The 21,912-nt window shown below is 36.9% G+C and overlaps 2 protein-coding genes across 3 annotated transcripts in view; one reads left to right on the top strand and one right to left on the bottom strand.

The window, feature by feature from the left end:
- The window catches only part of dapk3 (death-associated protein kinase 3), a 100,871-nt gene that overhangs the window by 67,015 nt on the left and 11,944 nt on the right, over nucleotides 1–21,912 (top strand). The gene's annotated exons all lie outside the window — the stretch shown is intronic.
- On the bottom strand, nucleotides 9,349–21,025 carry sppl2 (signal peptide peptidase-like 2). 2 transcript variants are annotated; one of them, XM_065277069.1, is made up of 15 exons: nucleotides 20,892–21,025; nucleotides 17,208–17,324; nucleotides 16,864–17,046; nucleotides 16,680–16,769; nucleotides 16,257–16,396; nucleotides 15,774–15,916; nucleotides 15,575–15,671; nucleotides 15,369–15,485; nucleotides 15,034–15,115; nucleotides 14,872–14,946; nucleotides 14,669–14,731; nucleotides 14,478–14,577; nucleotides 13,190–13,267; nucleotides 12,911–13,071; nucleotides 9,349–10,158 (listed from the first exon to the last, which is right to left on the bottom strand). In XM_065277069.1, the coding sequence occupies exons 1-15, from the start codon at nucleotides 21,000–21,002 to the stop codon at nucleotides 9,985–9,987; spliced, it is 1,731 nt and encodes a 576-aa protein (XP_065133141.1). In that variant the 5' UTR covers nucleotides 21,003–21,025; the 3' UTR covers nucleotides 9,349–9,984. The 2 variants fall into 2 exon arrangements, 1 of the variants encoding a protein (XP_065133141.1); XR_010542011.2 differs by having other exon boundaries at nucleotides 10,018–10,158; nucleotides 12,835–13,071.

Below are 21,912 nucleotides of genomic sequence, written 5' to 3'. Positions count from 1 at the left end.
TTTTTTCCTAGGGGGTTTTTTAGTCCCAGGGAGAGTCAGCCAACTTTGGCTTAACTTAGCACTTTACTGTATACGTTACATTATTAATACGCTCGCTTACACGATTTATCCTTAGCCACTATATTCTACTTCTTATACTATGTATTGATTTTCAGTGTTCTCCTCTACATCTACTCATGTAAAGCTGCTTTGCAACAATTAACAATTGTGAAAAGCGCTATATAAATAAAATAAAATTGAATTGAATTGAATTGAATATGGGGGGCCCCATACATAGATTCGCCTTGGGCCCACAAATTTTCTAAAATCATCAACTATATGTAATACACTTAACCAGCAATAGTTAACCTGTACGGAACCAAGCTGACTAAAACCACATCACTGTATGACACTTGCTTTTCATGTGAACGGCCCCTACGCTAATAAGATTTTGTTTCTCTCTCCCTGTCTCAATGAGACAAACAGATCCAGTTTCGGTAAATGTGAAAGTCGGCACACCTCTGATCTACTGGCTGTTCTTCAACGTGATGTCCAGCCGATGCCTGACCAATGACCACCGGCAGAACTCCTTAACCTCCGCTTAATCTCCTTATCCGTTTCAATGTATATATATATATATATATATATATATATATATATATATATATATATATATCCCAAGGGTTTTTCCCTCCTAGGACTTTTTTTTACTTCCCCGGCTAAAAATCCGGGGTTTTTTCTCCTAGGGGGTTTTTTAACCCGGGGAGGCAGCTTTCTTGGGCTTAACTTCTATATGTTACATTAGTAATACGTTCGCTTATAATGTTGATTTAAAGCCGCAGCAAATTTAGCTGCTTGTGCTGTCGTGTATTATGTTGTGCTATCTGTCGATTTTCTGTGCTTTTCACTGCATCTATTATGTAAAGCTGCTTTGATACAATTACCAAATTGTGAAAAGCGCTTTATAGATAAAATTGAATTGAATTGAATTGAATTGAATATTGTTTAGATTAGTCCATGTATTTCCCGTGTCTCCTCACTTTTTACCAGCTCCCTTACTTGTTATTATTTTCACCTGTTCCCCTCATTAGTTCTCCCTATCAATAAAATAACTTGCACTGACAGATCTTAAAATACACTAGTCAACATTTGAAGTGGATCAAAACCTTTCCTAAAAGTTGTCTTAAAACCAATACCCAGTACCCGTTCTTGTCTTAAGACAAATTTGATGAACGTTTTTGATCCACTTCAAATGTTGGATGTAGTATATTTCTGTGCCATTGATTTGTCTCAAGATACACACCAGTAACATATTCATAATTTAACTAAGGCCTAGTCTTGGCTTTAGCTAAGCCTTGTCTGTGAAACCAGGCCTATGTGTGTTTCACAAGTTCACCCTTACTTCTAATCTGATTGCGAAAGTAAGCATATTTTGGCATGCTGTCCTGGGGGAGGGCTCTGGATTCGGAGTGAAGCTTGGAGAACTCCCTTATCCCAAAGTGGGATAGAACAGATTAGAGTGCCGAGTTGGGGTGGTGGAGGGATGTCGGAAAACGATCTCAAGACTGAGGTAGGATGTCTGTATATGAAGTGTTTGGCTGATTACCTAATGAGATGCACCTGTGCCGAATTGGTTAATTATCTGATCGTGCCCCTCTCGAACCTTGTTAATAAAACATAATTTCACGAGTTCGCCCTTAAATCTAATCTGATTGCGAAAGTAAGCATATTTTGGCGTGCTATCCTGGGGGAGGGCTCTGGTTTCCAAGTAAAGCTCGAACTCCGAATCCGGGGTATGGCCCGAACCCGGAGAACTACCCCACCCCAAAGTGGGATAGAACAGATTAGAGTGTCGAGTTGGGATGGTGGAGGGACGTCGGAAAACGATCTCAATTTAACTATTGCCGTTTAACTATGTTGATTTTTGGTTTTGCGGGATTTTGTTACATTTTTTGTGGTAGGTGAATCATTTCCCAAAGAAATGTAAAGCTCGTAAAGTTGAGCTTTGCTCATCTTACGAGAGAATTTAACTTCCAAGTTGGTCAGAGCTTGTCTCAAACCCATGACGTCCATTTCCCAAAAGGGAGGGATGGATGGTGAAGCTGAGGCGTAGGATGTTGGAGATTGTAAAGGCTGTCTAGATGGTGGAGGTGAACAGAGATTGTGTCGTTTAGGAGTGTGGGTTGCGGACCTTGTGGACCTCCAGCCGTGTGCCGAGGCTTGTGGCTCGGCAGAAGATCCAAGTCGGCTTGGGAGTTCCTTACAGCCGGTAAAAGGAATTACCTTGCAGCCGGGCGGCTTGCTTTGGGCTGGTGGCTTGATTTGAGCCAGTGGCTTGTGGTGGAGCATCTCATCGTCAGATGGGAAAAGCTCGATTTCAGACATGTTAGCAGTGTGATGCAGTCTGTCGGAAAACAATTTCAAGACTGAGGTAGGATGTCTGTATATGTAGTGTTTGGCTGATTACCTAATGAGATGTGTAAAGGTCTTGACACACCGGGACGTTTTTCGTGCGCGTTTATCGTCGGCGTTTAACGTGACGTTTTTCTGCTTTCACACCCAGACGATTTTTACTGGCGCTGAGCCGAGTGAGGTGCAAATTCACCCCTGGACGTTAGATGGCGCTTAATACAAACAGATATATGCCGGTACACAAGGGGGCGCAGCGAAACTTTATGCAATTCTGTTCTGACACTCACTTGTCACACAGAAGAAGAAAGCCACACGCTAGTCAATAACAAATCATATGCTTGCTTTAACAAAACATGGATATTACTAGTAGCAGCTCGATTTCTAACAGCAGCAACTATACAAAGACTACTTTAACTCACCATCAGCTACTTGACAGTATGATCATTTGAACCATGATCTTCTCAGATAAAAGCAAACTGTGCATTCGTGTTATAGTCATTATAATTACCATTTTGAAAACGGTGTGTTTTGTACAAACAATATCTCCGTGAACTTAAATAAATTTGTTAAATCAAATCTATTTGATTCGATTCTATTATCAGCACTCTCCACATAAAATTAACTATTTTGATAGAAAACGTTATATCAAAATTAAAGCTCTTTCACAAAATATAAGGTAATGGGTGATCCGATGTGTGTATTTTTAACTAATCTTTTACAAGCACTTTCTCTTGTTAACAATTTTCTCACATTTCCTCCCAAATGTATTGTATTTTGTGATTTGGCTAAGGAAGTAGGTATGTAGTTATTACAATAAGAGGTCAACAATACTGATGTACAAATATATGCACAGTGTCAAAATGGCACGTTATTTTCAATTCGTTTTTTAATCAAACATTTATTTTTGTGAACGAACTGCAGTTTGCAATAACAATCAGAGACATGACAGTAAAATCAAATAAAACAGGAGTCAGAAATGTTGGTCCAGAAAAGTCACAATGACTTTAGTGCAACTGAACAGTAGTGCAAATCAACATTTAGAAATTAGACATTTCAAATGAATTTCTTAAATGTATAATCACTTAAAATACATAAGTAAAATGGTATATAATAAACATTAATTTGTGTGAACAAGAACTGGCAGAGCTGTAGAGCAAAAAAGTCACAATGATAGAAGTCTAAGTGAACTGTAGTGCAAATAAACATATGTATAAAATGTATATGTTCAACTGTATTTCTTGAATGTATAAACATTAAAAAAAACTAAATAAAATGGTATATAATAAACATCTATAGGTGTGACCAAAAACTGGCAGAGCGCTCCTCCTGTGCTCCTCTTTCTTCTGTGCACTGCTTTCAATGTTTTCCTTTTAGCATCTTTTAATAAGAGGTACTTCTCCAGAGGTTTGTCTCGGACTGTTTTCTTTTGTTTAGATTGGACCTTGTCGCGGCTGGTGCTGGATGATCCTGAAGACGTGCTTGCTGTGGCCTCCTCACTTTTGCTCACATCATTTTTAGCAGAAATATTGCTGTGAACACTGTAAAGATAAATGTAGTTTTCATCAGAATCAATCTTTCACACTGAGGGCCATGCCACGATATCCATGAGGTCAATATTTGATTACAAATGTAATTTAGATTCATGGTATTTCATCTGACTAAACAAACTAGGTTACCTATACACAGAAGACAAATTAACCTCCTAAAACCCGACCTTTGGTTTGGCTTGCATTTTAGATTTCTTCCAGTTATTTTGGGGTTAGGAAGAAGCAATGAATATAATAACCAAATATTTTTCTTTGAACATGAAGCAGTGTAATTGCCCACGTTTGTGTACAACAGGTTCCAGTTACACACAAAGTATTATGGTGCAAACAACAAAACTATCACACGGTGTACAGGGAACATGCATGGTATGAAGTTAATCACTGTTCAATGTCAGTGCATTACATATCGTAATGTAATGCACCAATATTCATTTTTATTACTTGCACAGTTATAATGTAAATTTGCACTACTGGTCCGTTCAATACACTACAGGACTGTCTATTTCATACTCCCTGTTCATTTGCACTGCTGGACTACTTGAATTGCATCGTTTGCACCCCTGTACTATGTACTGAATATTAGAATAACTATTCACTACACAATAACTTATGCCATTTGCACTCTTAACTGACAAGTTACAATCCAAATTCATTCATGCACTACCTAAATATTAATTTCACTCCTGTTCTGTATAGTTTAATTTATTATGTACATATCCATTTGTAAATTTCTGTATATTATGTTCATAGTACCACCCACAGTAAATTGTTCCATCGTATTACATAATCCTGCACCTATGCAAATACTGATATCCTGCACTTTTTATACTGCTTTTGCACTTCTGGTTAGACCTAACGTTAAACTGCATTTTGTTGCCTTCTTGTACTTGTGTAATGACAATAAAGTTGAATCTAATCTAATCATATAGCCCACACAGCTATGTATTGTGATGTTCTTATATATATCACATTACCTTCGAAATTCAGTCGATGTTGTGAGGAACTCTGACACCTTCATAAACCTCCACAGCCTCGATGCTTCCTTGTGTGTTTACCTGTTCCACGTGCTCCTCAAGACCATTTTGTGCTTGAGCGCCACCAAGTCGTGTTTTACTGGAACTTCAGCAGCGCCAGGCACGTGAACAAAAGCGCCAATCTCATTGGTCGGCCAACTTTAAACGCGCCGCGTCAAACCAAAAAAACGTGTCCCACGCGTTTTTCTGAAAATGACTCATTTGCGCCTCGCGCTTTTCGCGTGGGTGTGCGCACTTACAATGGCGCTCGTTCTTGAGTCACGAGACGTTAAACGTCGACGATAAACGCGCACGAAAAACGTCCCGGTGTGTAAAGACCTTAAGACGCCACCCTATTGGCCCAACGACGGAATATAATGGCATGGTGAAGGGATCACGTGTTCTTTCTCTCCGTAGCGCTCCTAGAAGAATAATTCCATTTATTTAATTTATTTCTCTGATCTCTGTGGTTAAATTATAATCTGACTCCAATTTAATATAGTAAGAATTTGATGCATTATATCAATTATCTGTTGATCATAATTTAGATGTTTGATTATTTATAAATTCCCATAGTCTTAGTTATTCCTTCATTAGGGACCCGATATCGCACAGGATATACGCCGGCCGTTGCGTATATCTCACGGACACAAAATTGCCAGTCTGATCTTAGTCAGAGGTTGCCGGGGAAACTAATATTTTTACGTCTGGCCGCCCCATGCTTGCTCCGATCATAAAAATAGTTACTTTAGTCACGATCATGCAACTTGCTAAGTCAGGTGATAGACATAAATCTGAGAGTCCTGGTGAATGTGCCCCATGCTCCATTCAACATCAAAACACCAGTGTGATCATATCCTGACATACTTATTTTGCAGTAATACCAGACTCCTTCTAATATACTGGAAATAATAATTTCTGCAAGAATTAAAATAAATCAATACAATTTCTGAAGAATTTAGATGAATCAAATGTAACAATTTATTATACCAGGTAGGTTCCAGCTTCAAACATCAATTAAAGAATATCATACAGAATATGATTCAATTCCAATTAATTACAATGATCAACAGTTGCAAAAGTTACAAAGTCATGCCTGGCAATAGACACTCTGGCTACAGAGTACTTCCATCGTGGATATAATACACATAAAATGGTGTAGGAAGATTCTTGTTAAAGATTTCTTCCATGATGTTTTAGTACACACACAAAGTGTGGGAGCTCCTGGTTACAGGATGCCTCCCAGAACATTTCGCCAGGCCACCTTTTATACACAGCTAAGTAAGATCCTTCTCAAAGTTATGTTGTGTGGTTGTTTACTTTTTGTTTGCGCATATCAAGTTGAAATAATATTAGGCTGCCCAAAATTTTTATCCTCTTCTGATTGTTGTAAAAGTTATTTTTTGCAAAAGCACTGTGATACAGAAAAGAGAAAAATGTACAGACACATTTAAACATCATCACTCATCCTACAAACCTCAATAATGGTGACAATCATCAAACCAATTCAAATAAAACGATCAGCTGCAATACATTTACATTTAGTCATTTAGCAGACGCTTTTTTCCACAGCGACTTACAAATGAGGTAAACAATAGAAGCAATTATAGCAACACAAGAACAGCAATACATAAGTGCACTAGAGCTAGTCTCATTAAGTCAAACACAGTATACATAGCCAAGGGTTAGTAGTTTTTTTTGGACAGTGTAAATATAAGAATAGAGAAAAGAGAAAATTTTATCAAGTGAGGTGTTGATGGAAGAGATGGGTTTTAGCCGAGAGTCTGCCATATGCTGCTCCTGTATTTATGTAATTCAGTGAATTCAGTGATGTGGAATGAAGAGCTTGCGAACTTCAAGCTCGTTGGCTTTTTTGGTTAATTTAGCCTATTGAGCCTTCCTGGTATGTTCTGTATGCTATTGTTTATCGTGTAATTAACTGATAATATTACTATAAAATGTACGGACACCTATTCAGCCTGCTGTTCTGTGTGCTATTGTTTAGTTAAATAAGTTGCTTTTCCAGATTAAATGTCTCTTCTTCGGCTTGGATTTTGTGAAATAATTTTCTAAATAAATGTGACGTATAGTCCACTGCGACTTATATATGTTATTTCCTCTTCATGACGCATTTTTGAAAGATGCGACTTATACTCCGGAGTTATACGGTGAATACTGTAACCACTCTCAGGTTTCTGGCTGTTCTGGAAGGCATGATAGCCAAAGGACCTAGTTGAACTGAAAGATTGTGTTGAATCTATATTACTTTATTTTCACATTATTATTTTCTTTTCTTTTGGCTCCACACTTTACTTGCTGGACCTTTGGTGCCTGGCCCCACATTGTTTCTTGCAGTTATATTTTTAAACTGGAGTTGTTAACATAAAATTATTGACTAATGTCCATTAGATTAAAAGAGAAGACAAGTGACCACATAATAGTCTTTATTTTTTAATATTCTGCGTTCAAAGTCTTAAGGGTACACACACACACACACACAGGCATTGTACATTATGTAGATGAAGTGGTATGAACCCTTTCTTCTTGTTGAAGAAAGAAAAAAAAACTATAGCTTAAAATGCTTTTATAAAATAAAAAAAACATTAGTTTATTAAATCTGTGGTAAAATATTTATTTGTAAAAAATATTTTTGCATAGTTAATATAACACATTGGCTAAACTAAGTCCAACCAAGAATATTTGTTAAACTAAAATATTTTTGCTCTTCCTACATTTTATTAATTTGCATATTGTACATGTGACCTCCAGAAAAATTTATTTTCGCTTTGTAGCACCCTGTGTCTGCATTTTTTTTTTTTAGCATCAACAGGAATTGTATTAAGGGACAACACAGTAGTTTCTGTAAAACAGGTCCTGTCACAGGACCTTTTATATTATCTACTGTTCCAAAGTTGAACATACCTGTGTTTGTTGAGCTTTGCATGTCAAGATTCTCAGTAACTCAACTGAAAGAGAAACGGGCATCCTTTTAATAAAAAAATCTACATCTAAACCTAATAAGTGAATTGAATTTTCTTCAGCATTTTTAACAAACATTCAGAAATAATGTTTTATAACAGCTTTAAAATAATAAAATGCAATGTTTCTTTATAGAAAACAGTTGCATTTAATATTGTGTGAACATGTCATTGTCATAACGTTTGAAAATGGTAGAATGTAACATTTCTCTAACGTTCAGACAACCACGAAACATTCTAAAAACATAAAAATACTGGACACTTTTAGGTTATTGGCTGATATGACAAACTTTTTGGACCAAAACATCATATTATTTTTTTGTTTAATCAGCCCATAACACTCGTACATCGCGCATCACTTCACATTTCTTTCTTTCTGTCTGTTAAAGGGGCAATAAGTAGGATTTACCCCCCATCTAGTGGTATAATTGTATTTTGCATTCAAATGAACAGTGCTCTCTAGCGCCTCGCTTTTCCAAATGTGTGTTGCAACTACGGTAACCGTTATGTAATCGCTGATCTCCTTGTCGGTTTCAGCTGGTTCACGTGTTCTGAATGAAAACGTGTGGTGGAAACGCGTTGGTAGTCTAGTGCTTTTTGTCCCTCTCTGCTATTATAGTTTATCAATACGGCGGAACGACATGGAAGCCTCCTTGGACTTACCCGTTCAATGTAAGTAAAGAGAAGAAATTCTAAGCTTACAAAGAAAAGTCAGATCACTGGCAGAGGTCATTTGACACCAACGAGGACATATTTATGAATAAAGACATTGATTTTGATTAATAAAACACTTAAAATCCTACTTACAGTCCCTTTAATTAATTCATGATGGCGCTTAAAGGCACAGTAACGGTGTAATGTAAAAGTTAGCTTAAGAGTTAAGCCCATTGGTCCTTTTTATTTGACATTTGGCTAGCTCAATCACCTCTTTTGGGGCTCTTTGGGAGGATGCAGCATCAGTGTGCATAAGCAGAACTGCTTTTACAACACGGTTGTTAAATATCCTCTTATAAAACTCAGTCAACAACACTAGTGATAGACAAATAGATTTTTGCAAAAAGATTGTGATAACACTGCAATAAAATACAGTGTGGGCCGAATTATTAGGTAGCAACGTCAAATTTTTGATCACTTTTTTTTCCAAACACCTTTTACCAATTCCAAACCAAATTAATCTTAACAACTACCATTAATTTTGTAAATAAGTCTTTATAAGTAATATATTATTGTTTATGATGGCTGGTGGAAAAAACACCTTATATTCAGATGTGCAGAATTATTATGCACATTTTCTTTTACAGGTATAAAAAACGGTTGACAGTTCAAAGCAGTTTACAGTGTTTGCATTATATAATTTTTAGTGTCAGCTCTTACACTTTTACACTTAATCATTATATGACTTTGAGTTGGTATACATAATCAAGTTTGTACAAAGATGGGTTGTATTTGTGATTCTTTACATACATTTTTCAATACACAGCACTTAAGTCTGAGAGATCAGAACTGGGGATAAATATAATTAAACACTTCTTTGGATCATTCAGATCCTTTTAGCACCGTATTTCGAAGGATGCGATTCTTTAGCACTTTTATTACAAGGACCGAACCAGTAAATAATGTATAATTCACTAAAAGCTTAATATCAGACATATTTTCAGTGAGTCATCTTTTATTTGACATTTGTTGGTAAATGTCTAGCTGCACCGTTTCATTTAAAGAAATATTGTCGATTTACAAAGACAAAGAGAACAAAAATAACACACAACTGAGATCCTTATGAATTAGATGAAAGCCATCCATATTGATCCATTCTTTACACAATCCAATAAATCGGATAAAGTTCAAGCAGACATCAAGTTACGTTCTTGCGTCTCTGAATTAAACACACTATACATATATAAAGGCTTAAAACCGCTGCTGCCACTGATTTCTTCTTTCTCTCTCTCTGCAAAGTGCATTGAGATGTTCATACTGCTCAAGTCTATTACATACATGGTCAGATCTATAACTGACTTAAAAAAAAAAAAAAATGAAAGAAGAAAATATGATCAGTCTTTATGTTGTAGCTGCATCTTTAGGATGTGGAGCTTCCTCTTGTGCTGCTGGAGGAGGATCTTCACTCTGATTGGTCGGTTCAGAGTCCAGCTGCTCAGGGTTTGACTGGGGTTCATCTGTGGATTGACCTGGAGTTTGAGTACAGTTTATTTGCTCCATGACAATAGGAGTAGGCTGAGAAAGAAACCAGAGAAGGATGCGTTACACAATTCCCCAGTTCCTTAGCAAAATGCAGAATAAATTCAGAGATGACTTGTAATCCTAAAGAGTTGATTTGAAACGTTGACATGAGACATAAAAAACAATTAAAGTAATAGCTTCATACAAAGAGGTTTTGTGATGTAAAGAAGCAGAAGAATGCAGATAAAATGACCTCAGATATATGACTGAAGTAAAAGAGAGATCATAATCACAGAGTCAAGACAAGTTAAAGGTGCAGTGTGTAACATTTATAAGGATCTCTTGACAGAAATGCAATATAATTTTCATAACTATATTATCAGCGGTGTATAAAGACCTTACATAATGAACTGTTATGTGTTTATCACACAAAGAATGAGCTGTTTTTATCTACATACACCGTGGGTCCCCTTACATGGAAGTCGCTATTTTGTGCCGTCATGTTTTTATGGTAGCCCTAAACAGACAAACTGCGTTTTGGCACTACCGTCTTAAACAACAACATGTTTGTCCTATGGCAGCTATTGGCACTTCTCTATGCGTTTTGGTAAACGTTGGACTGAGTTGTTGGTTGAAATTCAAAATCTCACTGCTAGATGCCACTAAAATCTACACACTGCACCTTTAAATCAACTCAATGCCAGCTAATCACCAAACCAAATTATTGATTTAAAACCAGAATGACTTAACTACCACGGTTACATAAAAATGTTTTCAAACAAAAACTGTAAACTTTTACTGTGTCTTGGCTTTTCTTTTAGATGATGACAGCGTTTTGAGGTCCTAAAAACAAACTTAAAAAGTAGGTACAAGTTTTTTTTAAAACTGACACAACAATGACGGCCTACAGGATTGTGTTTGTGCCGCTCAAGATACAGAGTTTATTAACGCTTCCCCAGCTAAATTTATAAAATGTTGCTGCTTTATAGTCCAGGGTTGTCTGTCTAAAAAACTGATTGATGCTTTTCGCTATCTTGATTGTTTATATTTATTGCCGTGTAGAAGAATGCATAGTTGTGCAGATGTAGCGTTTCTTTAAGTAACATCGACATCTACTGGTCTGGCAGACATAATATAGCTTTTTTTTATACTCGTTTTTGTGGATCTGTTTGACAGTGTTGTGGTGTGTATATTTTTTTAATGAAAAAGCCTTTTTTCCGTTTTTAGTACAATCGTTATCATGTAAATGTAGAATAAAGCACTAGGAAAATACTTTAGGAAAAACGTCAGCCTTTTTTTAACACACAGATCACTGATAAGAATTAAAGAATAGATTTGGTGTTTATAAACCCCATAAACAAATGAAAAGGTTATTTTAGCTCGTGTATAATTAATCACAACACCGCAAAAAGCATTTCGGTCCAAATTTTAATTTGATTGAAATTTAGTAAAATATGTATTAATTTCCAAAAATCTCGAGAATCTTTTTCACAAATGGGTGATTCTCACGAAATCCAGACTTAGAAGGTGTCCAGCATCAGAATTTTTAAAAAGCTCTTGAAGCCTATTTTTTTTGCACATATAAGATTATGGTCTGAACTTACTATAACCATTATTATAAGAGGATTTAAAAAATATTTACTTTAGAATTATTTACATTTTCTTGATTATCATTTTCAAAAATTATTACCACAACATGATATTACATTAAATATATGCACTTACAAACTCATGTTTCGGTAATGAGAACTAAAAGGTTGTCTAGGTACTACGACAAACAAAATTTCAACTTTTACCTGGAGAGAAAAAATAAACAAACAGCATACCTGGTAGCCATCTTGAGTGTCACAGTCAATTATGTCCCTTCCAACAAGTTTTTTTAACAAGTTATTTTTTTTAAATGTTAGTTCCTTGAGGGCTTAAACAATGATTGAAAATTGTTGCGGAGGATTAGAAAATTTTTTTAAGTTTAGTTTCGCGTGCTCGCGTGAAACTATTGCGCGCGCGTGAAACTTTCGCTTTCAAGTGCGCGCGCGATAGTTTCAGGTGAGCACACAATAGTTTGATGTGAGCACGCGAAACTAAACTTAAAAAAAATTCTGCACATGAAGGTTTCACGTGAGCACATGAAAGTTTCACGTGAGCACATGAAACTAAACTTTATTAAATTTTTGCTCCATGTCCCCTTAGGGGCTCGGTACAAATGTTACAAGTCTCAATTTAAAAAAGTAACATTTATAGAACTTTAAAAAACTATATTTAACAAATAGTAAAAACAGGTGAGGGTGCTATGGAACCATCTTTCGATGTTGTCATGGAAAGGTTGGTTGTTTTTAGTCACATGACCTGCAATCGCTTGCGGCTTCCAGCACTCTGTCTGTAAATAATGCCGGAAAAAAATCGGCGAACACGGCAGCCACATATCGGCCGATGCCGATACACATAAAACTCGCAAATACCGGCACAATATATCGGCCGGGCGATATATCGGTCTATCACTAATCTACGCTGGTAATGGTGTTCTTCCTAATGTGTATATTTTCCTACATTTGCATTGCAGAGATTTCTAAAAACAGCCTTTGGTGGAAAAAAAAAATGAAATGTGTTACAGAAGACTGGAAATTAAATTTGGGGTACAAAAACACCAAACCCATCCTTTAAAGAAAACACCCACAGTAAAAACGAGAGCAAGCTAAGAGCAAACGAAACGTGTGGGTGATTTTACTCAACTGTAAGTCTTAGTAACTGTACATAACCCTAGAACTTTGCAGACTGAAGCAGGCACTCAAATCAAACTGGTATTCACCACAAATCCACTTCCTGTCCAGAACGAAGGCAGCTCCTTGCGCCACAGCGCCACCATGAGGCTGGTGAGCAGAGTACAGGGCACCAGGTACAAGAGAGCCGGTTGACCCATCTGCATCAGAGCCAAAGCCACGAATGTGATAAGAAGACCGATGCCGTAGCCTAAACACAGACAGATCTCAGATCAGTGATAAGCACACGGTGATAAGCACTACTGAATCTGTACATGCAGGGTGCTATGAAAAAATGCAGTCAAACGTCTATATTTTTACTGTCTTACCAATAGTGCAGGCCAGGAAATATATTCGAGATGTTTGCATGAGAATGTCAAATCTGTGACAATATGCTACAAGCAAACCTGGGGACATAAAATGAAAACATTTACAAATGTAACATTACAGCAAAGACCAATATCAAAAACATTAAGTAAGATTAAAGATATAAGGCTTAAGCCTTTTTCACACAGAGATTATGGAAAATACACAGAAAATGCATCTCTGCTGATTTTCTGAAAAAAATGATGGGACCAAATTGCTGTGTGAATGAGGTTTTACAGTAATGTAATATTGTGGATTTATTTCTGAATACAGTACATTTATGTTTTTTTTAGTTCTGAAAAGCAATTTCCTTAAAGACAGAGAATGAAAATAAGTTTTTAACTTGTTTTAGTTGAATAACGGTAATCTACCCGCATTCACGAACAACGGATACATGTTACGTAAAATGCATCTCACTGCCCCCCGCACTCTCATTCAATTCCTTCCCCATAAAATAATTTGCATACATTCGGCCTCTTGCCTCCAACAGGAAGTAAATTGCAGCAGTGTTCGCGAAGTTCAAGGCGAAATGGCGAGTCGCGTTCTAAGGTGTGCTCTTCTATAGCCCTGTCCCAAATGGCGCACTTCATGTGGACTTTCGGTCTCGTGGCCTTAAATTGCGCGTTCTCGCTTAGTCTACAAGTCCATAGGGTGTCCCATCTGTCAATTTTACGCTTTGAAGTGTGCTCATCAGCGCCTCCTTTGCCCCCTTGATGCGGTCTTCAGCAAAGGAGTTCACACTGACGGGCAACTTCTCTACCTATTTCCGGTGTGATGCTCGAGTCTGTCCCAAAATACGACTCCGGTGCACCCACGTGGACTCGCATCAAGGGTCCCTAAAGTCTGGACTATGTGATGTCATCAAAGTGTGGACTCTGAGGAGGACCACAAGTCCGGAGTGTGCCATTTGGGACAGGGCGAATCTGTAAAATTTTGGTCTGTCCGTGATCTGAAGATGCCGAAGTTTACATTCTTTTGAGTGGCAGGAAAGGCAGCCAATCAGCATCAAGTGCTTTGCATTTCATAATGAGGTTGACAGTTAAGCCCAAAGCTACGCCAAATAGTTTAAAATCCCCCACCCTAATATAGCTTTCTGAGAAAGGTTTTTAGGAAGCTTCTAAGGCATTACAGACCCAACCAAACTTTTGTTGTCTACATGTCACATCACAGAACACGGAAAAATACCCTGTTCAATCATTCTATGTCACCTTTAATATTTTGAAAAAAAAATTTAACTGATGATGACTTTACCTGGTACCAAGATGTCTCCAAATCCCAGCAGAGAGAAGGGTCTGTCACACAGGACTAAAGGAGAGGAGTTTAACCTGGGCACCTTTAGCACCATCGGAAGCTGGCGAACACAAAATGAAAACTCAGAGAAAATATTGAAAGGCATTTTTGTTAAATAATGTGCTTTCAGTTGAATCTTCAAATGATCAAACCTTCTCGTGTGTAGAGGAGCTAGAAGGTCCAGCCGCCACCTCCACCATGATACTTTCACCACTCTGCACAAATATAAAAACAGTGTAACATGAAACGTATTTTACAATCTATTTGACTTCCATAAGGGTTTATTTCATCCATTTAGAATTGACCATTTCATTAAAAGGGGTCTGTATGTAAGCATTAAAAGAAAGTGTAATACCTTAGTTAAAAGTGGTGTTACGAAAACAAAAAATACATCGTAGACAAACAAGACAACCAGCAATAGTGTGCAGGCCTATAAAAAAGAAAAACATATTTAACATGATAAGATTGACCTGGTAGTACAGAAATAAACGCAATATTAGGCAGCATCCTCACTCACCTTGAAAGTGGGCAGTCTGATTGTTTTCAGCATGTAGAGACAAAATGCAATGCCCAATGCATCCTGAAGCACCCACGCCCATCTACAAAACATAGTTTTAAAATCAGTAATACAGTAAAAAAGCTTAAAAAAGGGCTTAGACCCATACTGCCATACAAAGGGAAAGCACAGAAACTTCACATTTGGTCAAATAAATCTGTCTTGTGACAACGTCTCCTGGTTCAACGAGAGTAACATGTTTGACTGTGCAGTAACATGAGAGTATACATTTTAAAGTCATTTTTCTCAGTTACAGTTAGGGCAGCATAGTGATGAAGTGGTTTAATTTTGCTTACTGATCTTCATTGCGGAAAACTCCCCAGGTCACACTGACTCCTATACAGAAGGCTGAAAGGATCAGCATTCGCACCTCCGGCCGCTTGTGGCAATACGGCAGATTATTTTCAGGTATCCTATCAACAATCAGACGTAAATATAAGGCATATCCTTCACAATATATATATATACACATTGTCTTGTTGTTATAATTCACATGTTTAACCTGCATTTCCCAATAGGAATTCGTCGAACAAATGGCCAGAGACAGCTGTACAGTCCAACCGCAGAAGCCAAACAAAATGTGGCTATGGTCATATAGACTGTGTGAAAGCGAAAGATGGAGAGAAAATTAATTAGCTGCGTCATCATCGCTGTAAACACAAATAGATTGCTGAAAAAATGTATTTAAATAATTTATTTACCCAATTGATCGTAATAGAAATACAAGAGCACCAGCATAGAACAGCACATGACCACAAATACACAAATCATGATGGGGGTGACGTCAACGGTCTCCTCATCTTGTTTGTCAGCACTGCCGTCCCTCTTGTGCTTCAAGTAACGCCTGCCGATACAAACACAGGACAAAAAGTAACATTAAAACAAATTTTAAACAATGACTTTATTAGGACTTACGACATATTGTTAAGACAGTAAAAAAAATTTAAGCATTTCTTCACTTTTTACCACAATTAATTGTAAGTTTATGTCAGACATCCAATTATTTTTCCAGAACAGTGACTCGCATGTGAATAATTTTATGTTTTGTTCCCTTTTTGTTTGCACACATAAAACAAATCATATATTGATCTTGGGGATATATAATATAAATATATAAAAATCTCATTATATTGTTTAAATACCCTAGTGCCATTAATATTTTGTTAAAAAGAAACAACTCTCACTTTTTAATATCTCTGCTGCCAGCCCAGTATCCTCCAACGGCCACAGTGCCCACAGCCATCAGAAAGATGATCACCATGTTGTAGTCCACCACCGGTTCATGAGGTGCGTACATGGCCACCTGCCTCTTCTCACCAAATTTCTAGATAAAAAGAGGCAGAAATGACTTTATATGCTGTTTTCAAATTATCATTCTTACAAGCAACACTTTAAGTAACTAGCAAAAGGGCAAAAGTGACTAGTACAAAGGGGTAAGCGATTCACATTTGGTGTGTAACTGATCCTTTATGCTATCATTCATGTGTTGGCAGAGAATTCATAAACCTGCTAAATAAGTACTCACAAACTTTAGTACATAGTACAAATTATATTCAGTACATAACATAAAAAAACAGTAACAAACCAAATGCTCAATGAAACATTACCTTACTAATGTCCAGCATGTCTTTATAGCTGAGCAAAGCCACTGGGATGCCTATCTCCTCATACTGGGACTCGTTGCCTATGGGCGGTATCTGCAAATGATTTCAAATAGAAAGAAATACAAATATTTATGAAATATATATGATTCATTAGTCATAGCAATTTTGTGGTGTTATACTTACTCACCAGTCTATCTTTGCTGACGATCAGAATTCCCTTGGCACCGTTCATCTGTGCCAATCTCACTTTCTCATAAAAAGTACAATTTCCTCTCATCACCATTGGAATGGTGTTCAGAAAGCCACCCTCGGGTACGTCGGAGGGTGAGCAGAGCACAGATGTGGTGAGATTATAGGTCTCCATTCGTGCCTTTAAAAACAAGGAGTCACTGGTTTGTAGAAAGGATTACACTTGCATATCTCCTGATTAGATTTAACATTAAAAAGTGATTGGCATAGTTTTGAAATGAAATCAATAAAATCAGTACAATGTGCATGTTTTGTGTGTTAAAAATATAAAGAGACACTAACTGCTTTACTGAGGTCCTGAGGTAGTCGAGCCCACTGAGAGTTGAAGAAAATGCAGTAATCTTTGCCTTGGTTGTTTCCCCAGTCACTGAAATGTGCCATGCCATATTCGCCTAAAACCTGTGAATTGGAACCGACACCACTCAGGTTACTGGATAAAGGGTTTGTGAAGTGTAAAAATGGAAACCTTGAATGCACTAAGTTTTATGTATTGTAGAGGAGTTCTGAGCATAAAGGTTTTTAACTTTGGTAACACTTTACAATAAGGTTGTGTTTGTTATCATGAATTAACTGCATTAGTTATCATTATGAACTAACAATGAACAATACTTCTACAGTACAGTATGACTTGTCTTGATTTAACAATTTAATAATACATATTTTTTTAAATGAAACAACCTTAATGTGTATGAATATTCAGGGCTCGAAATGAAGTAGTAGGTAGCTTTTAGTAGGCAGCACTGGTGCACCCAAATTTAAAAGTTGGGAGCACCAGCAAAGATTTAGGAGCATCCATTGAAAATTGCAGAAGGACCACAACTTCTTCATTCCTGAAGATTAAAAGCTTTAAGCTGAAAATATCTGCTGCACACTTGACTTGTGCTTGGCCCATTTAAAAAAAGCTCTGTTGCTTGAAACGTGTAGATTCATGGGGCACTATAAAACCGATTTAATGCTATTTTAAATAATTTATAAAATGTAGTTTTTTTATTTTCAGAAATCCCATTTTTTCTATTAAAATTTTTCTGGATTCTGTATTTTTATTTTCTTTAAGGGTTCATTACATTTTACTTATCAAACAGCATGTTTTATAAACTGAATTCATAAAAAGCAATAGTTGGTCTTTTCTAAAATAATCAACTTCATTACGCTCAACAGACTTTTATTTTGCTGGGTTGTCAGTGTGTATTTGACAATCGCATTTTTCAATTAAACAATGAAATCCACGTGAACGTTGACAGGAGCTCTAAATATAATATGCCAAAAACAGCATGAAACTGAGTCATCTGTGTAACGTTTCATTGGTGGTGTTTCTATGAGAAGTTCGCAAATTATTCCACATTATATGCAAATTCAAGAGCAAATGGTCGCAATTTCGAGCCCTGATATTGAACTGTATCTGTATTAACTAAAGGGGATCGCACACCGGCCGTGCAGCTCAGCTCAGCGCCACGCAGCGCCTAGGAGAGAGGTATTGTAAACCGGAAGTGCACATTAAATAGCACGAGCTTCATCAGATAGCGTCTACTTCAAAATAAAGCAATAAACCCCGAGAAGCAGTGGGTTACCAGTGCATTTTATAACAGCTAAGGGGCATTGTTAGGCACGACGCGAAGCGGAGTGCCTAAACCCCCTTAGCTGTTATAAAATGCACTGGTAACCCAATGCTTCGAGGGGTTTATTGCGTTTATAAAACGGTTACTTCATATGCATAACGTTAGCGGGATTTTATCAAATAAAACCCAAAAAAGTTGTAATTATATTAGTACAAATATTACTCTTCCACCAAACAAAGTAGTTCCTCAGAATCAAGTGTGACTGAAACAGAGCGCAGTTCCCAACCAACACAGACACAGCAAAGACACAATGAAAATATGATTTAAGACTGTGGTGTTTATTTTATAAATCACCATTCATCTAATTTATACATTAACATTTATATCGTGCAACTGTTGAAGTGATGATCAAATATGCTTGGAAGCATGCTGAACTCTTTCCCCGTCAGCGTTTTTTTTTTTTAAGTTGCCACCCAGTTTTAGTTTAATGCCTTCCAAAAAAGTATCTTCTTTATATAAACATAAAATATCAAATCAAAGAACAGACCATCCGCTTTGAAACAAAAACAAACAAAAAAACATTTCATCCTACCTTAATTTGATCTCTTATCACCTCTCAAATTTTTTTATTAAAAGTGCAGATAATTCCATTTTTGTGAAGAACTTTAGTAAGAGATCAGATTCAGATGGAGCCATGAACAGTACTACACTGTGTTTTCAGTGAATGAGTCAGTGTTTAAGTTGGGTAAGATCCCCACCCAGTGGATAATAGCGGACGTGTGAACTTGACTTATAAACTCCTCAGACAACGTTTTCTCTTTATCGACGAGATGACTCAACAATATTTATTGACATTCATCTGGATATCGCCATTAATTGTGCAATTGTAGACAAATTAAAAATATGATTTAAGACTGTGGTGTTTATTTTCATAAATCAATACGCAGTAACAGTGGCGCAGTGATACTTATGTAATGTGGTCTGAACCGTGAGGTTACCGGTGTATTTTATCACGGCTTAGAACGCGTTTCAACCAATCAGAATGAAGAACCAGAACTGCCAGTTTTATAATGCAAAATATATGTTAGCAGCCAATGTTAATCGTTAATGATTTGGGACAAATATGATGTTATGTAATGTTAAACTATGTGAGTGGCGCTGTGTGGCGCGACAGGGATTTGAGCAACTTCCTGAGTCACAGCTGGGCGGCGCGGACAGGCGCCACCTGGCGGTGCCGGTGTGCGTATACTCATAGAAAACAATGTGTTCAGTTGATTTAGAACGGCGCGGCGCTGAGCGGCGTGGCCGGTGTGCGATCCCCTTTAGATTAACAAAGATTAAAGGCGGATTGCACAATGTTTGAAAAACGCTTTGGAAAAGGGAGTCGGGCCGACTACCAAAACACACTTGTAGCCAATCAGCATTAAGGAGCGTTTCTACTAACCGACATCCTTGCCGGGGTTGAGTATGTGTGGGGCGAGTCTATCAAAAGAAGGTCCAGATTCTACTGGGGAAGGGGCGTGTATGTTTAGGTGATTTCAAATATTAACATTGGCTTTCATACATTGTGCACTCCGCCTTTAATAAATGCTGAAAAATATACTGTTATGTCCTGGCATAGCTTGATGATGCTGTTAAGAAGTGTGGAATGATGAGAGATGCTGCCTTTAAGTTACACTGGTTAACATTTGCACATTTCTTGAAATACAAACATTATGAGAAAACATTTGGGATAACAGATAAATAAAAATAGATTTTTTTACATGTTGATGCAAAATGCTTACATACTGTGCCTTTAACATCATTTTTAAATGAGACCTTATTGTAAAGTTGAACAAAAAAGTTACCATACATTTTGGTTTTAAGAAAACAAGGTACATTTTAAATATTTTTTATTCTCTTTCGAAATACTTCGACTCTCATTTGCTTAAGTAAATATAAATATGTTGCTTATTTTTCCTGTTTTCTTTCTGTGATAGTCTAATACAATTCAGTATTTCAATAAAAAGATATTAAAAGGTATAATAACGGATTCAGCATAGGATATGAATGCTGTAAAATACAGATGTTCAAATTCTCTCTGACTCACATAAGTAAATAAACAAACATACGGTCTGTCTGCCAAATCAAAACAAAGACATTTCGTGAAAGAACAGAAAAGATACAAATAGTGTTAGAGTCAAGGCGATCGGTGTTTTGAGTTTTATTTACAATAAAAACAAAGAGTGAAGTGTCATGTCAACAGCGGTATTCTACGCGAGGGCCCCAAACATGCACGAGGACCAGACTCTTATACGCAAGCTAACCATACTTAGCATGTTCCCAGTTCATAATCGGCAAAAATATTAGGTGAAGTTACCCTTCTTTTGGAGAACTGAAAATAATACGAGTGCTTTTGTCGGCCTCCTACCTGTTCAACCAAAAGAGCTGCCCAAAGGAGACTTGACAAAAACCTCATGATGCCTTGCGGTTGTTGTCGTCTCCCCATCCGCACTGCCCTCCTACGACTCAAGCTGAGCATCAGCTGTTACCACCGCCCGCCCACATTCTGTACAACCATTCTGATTGGTTCGATGTCTTGACTTATTGGCCGTTTATCCAATCAATCAGTTGTTAACCACGCCTTTAACAAATAAGAGCACAAACATGAACAAGAAAAAATAACATTAATATCTAAAATATGATACAATAACAATGACGTAAAAAAGAGCAGCAATATATTAAATTTAAGTAAAAAAGTAAATAGAATTAAACGTAAATAAAAATGTGCATAAGGGTCAAATGATTGATGTAATAATCTACAAATTCTTCTGAGGTGATTTTTTTTGTCATCTCTGTATATATAGTGCTAATTTTGTATTGCTATTATGGTAACATGAGATATATTTTAAACTTATATATAGTATATTGCTTTGGAACAGTCCTTCCACTCCTCAAGGATGTTATCTGTTCACATTCAGCCAACATCCTATGAATGTGTACACTAAAAGCCCTAAAAATGTAGCTTTCTTAGGACTGGTCTGATACATACTTAGAATCATGCAATTAGTATCATCAATATATTAAGAAAGTGTATATTTATGTGATTTGGACTGCAGCCTCAGTAATAAATAAGCATAATAATGATAGTAAGTTTATATTGTTCGAATAGGGACTGTCCCCTCAACAAAAGCCAATAGAAATGGGCTTAATAGAGGCATGTTAATACAAGAAGTAAACAGCTGCCCGTCTAGGCTGACTACTCGTAAATCTTGATCACTGACGAGACAGATGTCAATACCACCTTTAAACCTTATAAACCTATTTTCACTGAAAGAATTGCCATTATTTATTATTGCATCATGAAGGTCAAGCACATAGATATCATATAGAAGACTAGATGCCCTATTGGCCGCTGGGGACTGAGAAATACGGCGGCCATCTTAAACCGG

The sequence above is a fragment of the Paramisgurnus dabryanus genome, chromosome 6 (assembly GCF_030506205.2).
Source record: "Paramisgurnus dabryanus chromosome 6, PD_genome_1.1, whole genome shotgun sequence".
Classification (NCBI taxonomy): Eukaryota; Metazoa; Chordata; class Actinopteri; order Cypriniformes; family Cobitidae; genus Paramisgurnus; species Paramisgurnus dabryanus.
Note: the sequence above shows the minus strand (reverse complement) of the source record. Positions and strands in the feature narration are given on the sequence as shown.